The sequence below is a fragment of the Phasianus colchicus genome, chromosome 1, assembly GCF_987193195.1.
Source record: "Phasianus colchicus chromosome 1, bPhaCol1.hap1.1, whole genome shotgun sequence".
In the NCBI taxonomy this organism is placed as follows: Eukaryota; Metazoa; Chordata; class Aves; order Galliformes; family Phasianidae; genus Phasianus; species Phasianus colchicus.
In genome coordinates this window covers 63,973,693-63,984,667 of record NC_143436.1, presented here as the reverse complement: position 1 = coordinate 63,984,667, position 10,975 = coordinate 63,973,693, and the positions used below count along the sequence as shown (strand labels likewise).

General features: G+C 36.5%; 1 protein-coding gene across 4 annotated transcripts in view; it reads left to right on the top strand.

Annotated features, from left to right (window-relative positions):
• The first annotated feature begins 8,229 nt into the window (after positions 1-8,229).
• The window catches only part of SLC15A5 (solute carrier family 15 member 5), a 34,812-nt gene continuing 32,066 nt past the window's right edge, over positions 8,230-10,975 (top strand). Inside the window, exons 1-2 of one of the 4 annotated variants that reach the window (XM_090145772.1) lie at positions 8,230-8,395; positions 10,071-10,588. In XM_090145772.1, coding sequence (XP_090001898.1) covers positions 10,222-10,588 — 367 coding nt within the window. In that variant the 5' untranslated portion in view covers positions 8,230-8,395; positions 10,071-10,221. The remainder of the gene's footprint in view (positions 8,396-10,070; positions 10,589-10,975) is intronic. The other 3 variants (XM_031589932.2, XM_031589931.2, XM_031589930.2) reach the window with 3 other exon arrangements.

Sequence of the window (10,975 nt, the reverse complement as noted above, 5' to 3'; positions counted from 1 at the left end):
GTTTCAGCTGTTCCAAATTCCAGCTATTGGCCTGATGATCCTAGCCATGGTGGCAATCACCAGCTTTTGGTTTTCATATCTTCCTTTACCTCTCCTCTCCCATCAAAGAAAAGGCAGCAATTCTGAATGTAGAATGGGAAAATGAAGAGTAAGCTGGTGGAAACAAGAAGGAAGATGGGAACAGACTGAAGAGGAGTAACAATACAGAAATCTCAGGTCCTGCTTCTCTCTGCAGATGAATAGTAAGAATGTGCAGGGATAGAGAAAAGTAAATAAAGGCCAGGTTAAATTGGAGATAAGTAAAAATAGAAACAGGACAGAAGAATAAAGAGGATGGGACAGAAATTAAAAGAAAAGAAAAATGACGGAGGCTGGATGGTAGAAGTGGAAGCCAACATGTTCTCCTTAGTTTAGCACTTGGGGTTAGAAGTCATCTGTATTACTTTACTTCATACACTCCACACTTCACATACTCTGCAAAAAATAAAGCTGAATATTATAACAAGTCTCCTTTCGTGCCTGTTATCCCCAGAGTAAATTCATCTTATACTTTGAGATTATTAACAAATTTTATTCCTTAATTAAAGACTATTCACAATTTGGGGGAAAGAAAAGAAAAGAAGAAAAAAAAAAAAAAGAAGACTGCATAGATTCCACACAGGTCACCCAAAGTTTAGCACTTACTATTTTTAAAGTAGTTGCCTTGAAATCCTACTGCTCTCTCAAGTATGTTTGTGGTATTTTGTTTGGATTAAGGGGACCAAAGGGAATTGCATATAGCAGACAGAGAGACTCTGTGGCAGTAAAAACTAAATATAATCTCTACTAAAACTCAGCTGCAGACTGATTTCTTGGGCCACTTCTTGACATTTTTCTCTTAAAAACCTGAAGTCCAGCATTCATACTCACTGTTATACATAGGGAACGCCAATCATTGTGATGATATGGCTGTATCATTATTAAACTCTGTAGCCTTTGTAGTTCCTTTGTGCATCACATCACACCTAGTTTCTCTTTGACCTTTCCAGAAAAACTGAATGAGGAAATTAGGATGTCCCTTTGCTGTTCTTTTCTTGTCACATCCTGATGTGATAACCTAAACATGGCTTGCATTCCTCCACCTTCATCTGTTCAGCCACAAATATAATTACTTGATCTATGTCTCAGTCAGAGATTTCATATCTAAGATCTTCAAAAAGTCTGTCAAGGAGAAAGCAATAGGGAGGAAATCTGAGAAACGTGTATGTGGTTTTAGGTCAATCTGTGGTATGAATGTGACATTTTACTGATGCACAAACCCTTACATATCTAATTGTAAAATATGGGCACCCAATACAAAAATTATTTCAATATTCTCTCTTTGTCCCTCTTTTTCAGTTTAGCCTTTTTTCCTTAAACAGTATCAATTATTTTTCAGTACTGTTTTGCATCCTACTCTTTCTCATCTCTTTTTCAGTACTACCCTTTTCACTGCTAAATCATCAAAGACATTTTTGTTCTTTTACCTATTGTGGCAGAGTCAGTAAACACAGTCTTACAAAGAGAATTTCTAAGTGTAAGCATTTGCACTAAAAGCTTTGAATTGCTATCTTTGATAAAGCAATTTAGTCTGATTATACTGTTTTGGAATCTCATATTCAATCTCACCTCTCTAAAAAAAAAAAAATCAAAGTGGACTATATTGCATGGCTCAGAAATTGGGGATCGGGGGGGGGGGTGAGATTTAAATACTATGTAATCCATGTAAACAATTGTATTTCTACCCTAAAATTCACACAGAAGCAGCAATGCCAAATCTGAAGACTGTATCAAACATAAAGAGGGTTAATAATTATTTCTAGGTTTAATTTGCCCATATTTCTTTAGTGTTCTGAAGACTACACAGACAAATGTTGCAGATGATTCTTGTATCAAACACAACAGACATTCTGCAAGAGCACTGAGTAGCAGATATAACAGCTATTGATGGTTGTGGATTATTTTTTAAGTAATTATTTAAAGAAAAATCCAAATACAAATTCAGATCTTAGAGTGTGCAATAGAAGTTTAATTAATTATACTTCTAGAAATTCAGTTATGTCTTTGAACTGCCATCAGTAGTCAGGAAAATGTGCATTTAAGTCATCAAACAGCAGAGGCCAGAAGTACAGCCTGCTATGAAGTTACACGATGTATTGATTTCGGCATTTTAGGCATAGACAGATGTTCTCTTCATAAACCTTTACAGCTGAAGAAATCGCTACCCTGGGACAGACATCCCAGCACCCACCAATTTCATCAGTGGGAAGGATTATGTGAGCCTTCTTTAATCTGCTTCAGTCAAAATCAGTCAGGTTAAGCAGTAACTGAAGTTGGAAAAGTTAATCCACTATGTTTAGGATGAAATTAACTGTCAGGGTTTTTTTCACCTGCCATGTTCAATGGCAAGACATCCCGAGGAATTAAATATAGATACTGCCCATACTTACAAGTTAACAAAATATATTTTCTTGGTCCTGCACATCACCAGTGCAAGTCATTGAACATACTATGAGTGTCGTAATGCCCATTGATTTTCAAGAGCACCTTCTTGTTGGAGCTGAGCACCATCTACTGAGAGTGCCAGGGAGTCTTTGAAATCTGCAATAATGACTCCTTAGACTTGCACTTAAAAATTCTTTCTTTTTTTTTTTTTTCTTAAGTAATGCAATATTTTCATTCTATTAGCTTGGTATCTGGCAATCCTCTCCTTTTTCCTATGTACTGGTGGTTTTAAAACAACCAATCTTTAATGAAAAGCATGCTTTGAAATGATAGGCAAATCATTTGTAGCATGTAACAGACACTGACAAGTCTTGTCCGCAGTATTAAATCAGTAGCATGCATGCTACCTGACTATATTAAAAAGCAATTCAAGGTTTAAGTATTGTAATCTTTATAGTGGTTTAATACTGTGTCTTACTGCAGCTAACAAAAGCCAAAGAGCAATCGAGTAAATCCAAGCTTTTCTTCTTTCATCTAGGTGCAGCATAGTCAGCCTCTCCATCTCATCTCTTTGGAGGATGTTGAAAGAAAGTATTAGATGGATTCTAATGCTTTGGGATATATCATAAGTGCTTTGGGATATAACATAAATGAATCTCATAAATAATCAACTGATGAAGTAAGTTGTGTTGAAATCTTGAGGATTAGGTGTAAAAAGATGGATGTCTAAATACATACCGTGCTTATCTTTGGACACTGAGCAGCCATAGCTTTCGTGGATGTGTGTGAAACTGGAAATGATTGAGCACCTCTGACCAGGCAAGTCATTTTCACTTCAAGGCTCATACTTGGACTAAGGATTTTGCTTCTGCTAAGGTTCCTATATGCCACTGGACTAACATTCAGATATCAATGTAGAGAGATCAAGGCTCTCAGTGAGATCTTCTTCCAGTCCGTACACATATCTGGGATTGCTCTGATCAAGTTGCAGCACCTCACACTCGGCCTTCTTGAACTTCATTCAGTTCATGCAGGCCCATTTATCAAACCTGTCTGTGTCCCTTTGGGTTACATCCCTTTCTTTTGCAATAAAAAAAAACATCAGCCATGTGACAGCATGCTCATGGCATGAGCAGGCAGCGTGCAAGATATAAGCCACATACCATGAGACACAAGCAATGCATCACGTGCCACATATAAGCCACATGCAGCGAGCCCTACCCTGTGAAGAAAGGCTGAGGGAGCTGGGCTTGTTCAGCCTGGAGAAGTGAGAAGGTTCCAGGGAGAAATCATTGTGGCCTTATAGTACTTATAAGGCTTTTAAAGAAGAGGGAGACAAACTTTTTATGTGGTCTGATAGTAATAGGACAAAGAGAAATGGTTTTATACTAAAAGAGAGGAGATTTAGGTTAGATGTTAGGAGGAATTTATTTATTCAGAAGGTGATGAGGCAGTGGCACAGCTGCCCAGAGAAGCTGTGGGTGCCCCATCCCTGGAGCTGTTCAAGGCCAGGTTGGATGGGGCTCTGGGCAGTCTGAGCTGATGGGTGGCAGCCCTGCCCATGGCAGTGGATTAGAACTGGATGGATCTTAAGATCTTGTCAAGTCCCAGGCATTATATGATTCTATCATTCTGTGCAGAACCTGTCGCAAACTCTGGTACATAGGTAATGGGAAGAGGGGGAAAAAAAAAAAAAAGGGAAAATGAATTTAGACTACATACCACTGGACAAATATTGTATGCTATCCCAAGCACTTTCTGACTTTCTTGGAAACTAAATAAGGCAGTTTGACCTGCTGCTGCAGACATGCTATGCTTTCAGAAGCTGTGTGTGGAATTCCCCAAAACTATTCTACATTAAGTGCCAAACATTAGAGAAAGTTTAAAGAAGTGTCGGCACTTAGAAGATCACATCAGGTACAAAATCCAGACCTGTTCAAACTCAAGTCTTCAATTCAGCTTTTATATCAAAACTAGTAATAAAGAAATCTGAGTTTGGATTGTGCTTGGTACAAAATTCAAACTTTCTTTTGCTTAAACTATTAATAATGCAGAAGCAAGAATAAAAGAGAATTTTGAAAATGTGCTACTGCATAATCTCATACCTGAGATTAGCAGTATAACTTCAATATTATTCCTTTTAGACAAATTTCCAACAATGAAGGATATTGTCACCAAAACTCTAGGTGCATCCTCACCAGTGCAGAACAGAATGGAATTGTCACCTCCCTTGGACCTGCTGGCAAAGCTGACATCTTTCATAAAGATGTCTGTTTCTCCATTAAAAAATAATAATTTTAATAAGAATGTATTGGCCCTTACAGGAACATGCATTTTCATCTCTGACATTTTCTCCCAAACCACACAAGGTATTATTGACTGCCGTTATTTACAGTTTTCAGCTTTTGGACATCCAACATTGCAGCTGAATAAATAAGTTATGTGACATTCTTCCCTGTACCAGTTCACAAGGCTCAAATGTGTATAAATACATGACGGAAAGAGAAAAGACTTCAAGATGGCTGTATATCTGAAACTTTCTGTTATCAACTTATATGTGATGTTCATGAGAATTTCATATGAACAAATGATATCGGTTTCATACGACCCATTGACTCATCCCATGAAAATCTGTGAAATTCTTAATATTGTTTCATAAGTAAAACTGAAAACTTCCTTTTATTTTCCCATTGTAAAACAATACCCTGCTGGCTTTAGCATTCAGCTCTCATTTCCTACTACTACATTCATTGTGCCAAAACATGCTCTTTTCAAAAGATGTCTACTAACTCCTGTCTGCTGAGGACTATCATTTTTGTGGACATAATTAATTATTCATTGACACAGAGCCTTGGATTTGCCTCTCCCTAAATTACAGAACCACCCACAGAACAATCTCAAAGCTACAAGGACAGCTTCCATACAGTTCATAAAGCTTTACACCTTGAGTTACAGCTCCAGCAGGAGAGATTAAGAGACTATCTGAACACTGCGTTGAATGGAAAGCTCTTTAACAAGGTGGGAGATCTACTGTCAATCCCCCTGTTGTGATGAGTACTAGCTTCTAAAAAGATGCTAGCACCTTTTCATGGCTTCTCTGGAACTAGCTGGGTTCAATCAGGGATGAATTTAGAGCAGAAACTCTCCCATCATGTTATACTTACGTATGTATTTTAGAATACTAACTGCTAAATGGACTTGAATATAAATGAACTGTCACTGTGGGAGAATAGTTGAAATAATCTTGGATGTACAGATAATATTGTCTCAACTGTGAACCCTGCTTTAGAATCTCATTTCAGTCTGTACCTAAAAATCTATATGTCAAAAGAAAATATCCTGAGTGCCATCCACAAACTATAACATGGCACAAAAAAAAGCCATATTTCTATATGATAGAGCTACTTCTAATTTTCCCATTAGACCAAACGACATCATAAAGAATATCTGCCAACAACGTGATATAAAACTGTACCATGCATCATGAAAAATAATTGCAATTCAATTACTCCTGAATTATAAAACCGTCAAATAGGTGCAATAAGACAAGAGCCTTACAACATATGAAAAACTGCTCAGCATAGATAATTATATATGTTTGAACAAAATCCCCAAAATAAAAGATGTGCAGTTTGATGGAACAGGGTAATCATGCCAAAATAATTTTCATTCATAGCAAGGGTTTGAGGATCAGCAATTTTAAAACCACTTCCCTGAAAAAAATAAAGTAAATTAGCAAATCTTTCTGTCTAACTATTGGTAGAGGGCATACTCAGCAACAAGATAAAAAACTATTTTCTTGCCTCTATCACCTTCTTCCTTAGATTCTGCTCAATGTCACTGCTTAAAATCATCTTGTACAACAGCCTCACTGAAATCAGGGTCACAAGCAGCAGCACGTCACATTGGGTTCTGAAGATCTCCAAAGATGGGGACTCTGCAACCTTTCTGCGTAACCTCTACCAATGTTTGAGAACAACAGTTTTTTACTTATGTTCAAAATTATGTTTCAGTTTTTGTCTTTTTGTCCTCTGCCCGTTCTCCTGTCACCAGGCCCCACTGAAAAAAAGCCTCGACCAATCTTATTTAGTCCCCCCACATCACATAGTTATGTACGCTTATCAGAATTCCCTGAGCATTCTCCAAGCCAAGCAGTCCCAGCTCTCTCAGTCTCTCTTGAAGGAAAATGCTCCAGACCCTTCATCATTTTCATGACCCTTCAGTGGGTTCTCTCCAGTGTGTCCACTTTTGTACTTTCTTGTACTTGCGCTTCCTTAAGTACTTAATGATGCACCTTGTCACCTGTTTTGCTACTTTTGCACGTTAGGCTTAATAGTTTCTAAAAATACATATAAAAATATAAGTGTAAATATATAAATAATATATATATAGTATAAAAATATTAAATATATAAAAATAAATATTTTGTCTTTCTGTAATGCTGTACATCTGAATTAGAACACCACTGTAAATTTTAGTGAATTAAACTCTTAGCACCTCAGTGAAGTAATTCAATTTATTTCTATTTTCAAGATGGAGAGAGAAAGATCCCAGCAAACATGGCTTGCGTACAACCACAGAGGCAGTCTGATCACAGGGGCAGAAATAGGACTCAGGGAGAAATGGCTAAAGCACTCTTTCATAGGACAAGCTGAGAATAGAAAGACCTTCACATCAAAGCTCTGTGCTACACTCTGAATTAAGAAGAATATGGCTTCCCTAGAACCATTAAATTATGTCTACAAAAGAAAAAAAAAATAATAAACACATTTTTTGAAACATAGCTATTCTCTACATTAAATCTTTCACCTTGGTCTTGCCCCTTCACAAACAAAAGCTGCTGCAGAACAAGATAGTGGCTATGACATCTGTCCCACAGCAAGGCAGAACTGAGCTCCCAGTTGCCTGCAGTCTGTGCACACTGACAAGTGTACTTGTACAGTGTGTAACAGATCTTTATAAAACACAGAAGAGTTTTATTAGATTTGCTAATCTAACAGATTTCACAAATAAGCCTTCTCATTCCTGATGACTGCATTTCACTTTCTTAATTGATCTTTTATGTTATTTACAGAGTGCTTAGGTTTTGTTTGCATTTGTTCTTCTGGTATGTAGTCAAACAAAAATGCAGGCAAACATTATCCTGACTTTTTAGTAATTCTCACAAAGTTCTTCAGAGGCATCAGATGCAGGCTTCAAATGCTGTAAACTACAAGACAAAACAAGACCATCATAACCTATAATTGCTTCCAGTTCATCTCAGTTCTGATTGAAGGCTGTCTGCACAAAAATCTCTGAAATAGTTGTCTAAGGTAAGATTTTAAACAGAAATTGTTTCATAATCCTCCCCATGAAATAAGATATTGCTCAAAATGATAAAAACATATGGGGAAAAAAGACAAAAAATAAAAGAAAAAAACAAAGGCAGTTCAAATTGAAATTAAATCTACATTTTAAATTTTTGTTCTATGTAGTTTTACTACATCTTTCATTAAGAGTAGGCTAAGAGAATATCAGGTGATTCAAGGAGAACTCAATTAAAACCATGTCATGGAATATCCTAATAGACCACCTATATCTGCTACAGATGTGATTAAATAACTAGATAAAGAAAGACCACAGTGTTTTCACTGAGGACGTCATTAACTCATTTGATGATTGTTACCTGTGACTATCAGGATCACCACGCCTTTAATAGTCACATGCAAAGGTAATTCAGAATAAACAACAATGGAAACAATCACCACTGCCTCCTTTCAATGGCATATATAAAGCTCAGCCAATTATTTCCTTTCCCTTGTTTGTTATCCAAAGTTAGAGTAAATGAAACTACATGAAGTCTAAGATACTGATATTTTAGCTAGCAACCTTGCTGTCTCTAGTAGTTTCCATGATATGGTTCACTTTGAATTATTAGCACCCATGAGAACAGGTAAACTTTGCACTTTTTAAGAGAAAAATAGCTTGTAGAAAACTAGGCTATTTTATACTGAAGTGTCTGTGGTAGTAAGGGTGTGTTTATCCTGGTGTTTTCTGTCTGATTCTAGTATTTCCTTAAAGGCTATATTTCCTAAAAAAAAAAAAAAGTAAAGTAAGGAAATAACATTTTCATATTTTCTTTCTGAACAGTTAAATGAGAGTATCTCTGTGCAGTGGAAGACATACATACCTTTTGGTCTACAAGCAGTTTTTACTTGTTTCGATTTGGATTTGGCTTCATTAGGCTTTAGTGCGGTTGGCTGAATTACAGGTGATTTCTAGGTTGGATTTCTCTGCTGGGTTTGTCCAAATGAAAATCTTTATAGCTACTATAGGTGAAAAGACAGAAGCAGTTCTTGGTTGTGTTACATGTCATGACTATTTTCATCCTCATTTGAACATCTCTGACAAAAATTTCTTTAGTGTTTGAATTCTGGCTTTAGACTTTTACTCAATTTTAAAAATATATATTTTAGAATTATTTTAGGGTACAATGTTTTGTTATGTAGACCCAAGTTTGTAATTTTCAAGGCTTTGTGTTTAACTCAGAGTCTTTTGAAACAAGACAAGGAAGTAAACTAGAATTTGGCAGTAGCATTTTATTTGGAGGTACTCTAGAAATCTATCTTTATCAATACTGGTTATATACTATTGTGCATCAGGTTGGGGATGTAGGAGTCTTAATATGTCTGAGGAGGTAAAATGAAAGTAGTTATATAGACATATAGAAAAATACGACACAAAAATGCTGAGGCATTGAGAAATCTTCTTACAGAAGTACACCTGATTTACCACTGCTTTGCAACATGCATATGCATTTATGTTTATCTAAAGTACTTCTCATACTTCTTCGGGAGCGACAGTTTCAAAAAGGTGATAGTCATCTTAATGAGCTCCATGAAACAAATAAACTGATTTGGGAAATCTGCAAACTTTTCTGTGGATGAGAGGCACAAGGAGCATTATAAATCACTGTAGCTTTGTCTCATCAGAACTATTATTTAAGCTAGTGATTGCTTTTACTGGGGAGAAATTGTATGTGCTCTTGTCTGATACGATGTATTGCCAAACAATATTTGGTTAGAAAAGCAGTTTTGGTTTATGTTGCTTTCAGATTACTTTTATTCTTTGCTAATACATTCAACTAATTTCCTTTTGAAATTTGATTCTCTAACATAAATGTAGTTGCATTATTTATTTTTATAATTAACGTATCTGAATTTCAACTAAATATAACAAATCTAATAAGTTAGATGCTATTAACTCTTTTTTAAGAAAAAACTGCGATTTTTCATCTGTTGCTTATTTAAAGCTCCAGTTTACTATATCCAAATTATTTTATTGATTTATTATTTAAATTCTGCTGATAATGTTGGCTTTTCTTTTTAAACCTTTATTTATTTAATTTAAACCTTTACCTTTAACATACAAATTTACCTTTAACGTACAAATAGAGTTGTATATACTGACTCAGGTAATTTAACAGATAACTTACATTGGGAACGGATTAATGAACGGATTAATTAAATAGGCTGTGTTCCTGAATGTTGCTAAATTCAGAAGTTGAAATGTTGGTATGTCTCTGATTAATTCATTTATTGGAAACTCTTTGATCCTATATGTAATAGCACAAAAGTGACTGGTGCCCTACGAAATTGTAGTGGTAAAGTGTGGAATTCAAAGTGAGAGTCTTACCAGTTTGCTAATTACAGTGGAGGGGAACAGAAGTATACCTGTAACTTAAGCTGTCCTCCTGAGTCCTAGTCAAAGAAGTCAAGCATGCCCGGTGCAGGCAGTGGTGATGTTCAAGAGAAGCAGCTTACAGCTGACACCGAAAAGGAGAAAAACCTGCTACCTGGTAGAAGAAACAATGCTGGAAACCTGACTCTGCCTGAGAAGAAAGTCCAGGAGGCTATTTGTGTGCTGCTGGTGGAGCTGTGTGAGAGGTTCACATTCTTTGGCATCGTCTGCAATATGATCCTCTTCTGCACTGTCAGACTTGGCTATCGCAACTACCAGGCTGCCATTGTAAATATGTGCTTTGTGGGCACCTCCATGCTGACACCAGTGCTGGCTGGCTGGCTTGCCGAGTGCCTTGTGGGGCGGATCAAGCTGGTGTGCATCTGCATGTTTCTACACTTCCTAGGTAGGTGACACCCGGGTGTCCTTTAATGCTACAATACTTCTGTTACAGAAATGCATTGTTGAATGCTGAAATTCAATAATTTTCTCCAAGCTAATGGCCAGTTTTGCTCATAACCAATTACTTCATTTTTTTCCTCTATGAAACATTTTGCAGTTTTCTGCCTATGTATTTTTGTGAGGTAATAGGTAGAGCAAGACCAAGAAGCATTTTCATGTATGTCTTATGGAGTAGTGGGTATGTAATCTTTACTTCTCTAAAGTGGCTTAGCTCTCAAGAATGCAGTTGCTCGGCTCTTTCTTAGAACTTTTGCATCTTTTGTTGCTAGTGTTTAGGACAAATGTGATGTTTTAGACGGAGTTTGAGAAAGAGAATGGAAAGCATTTCCCA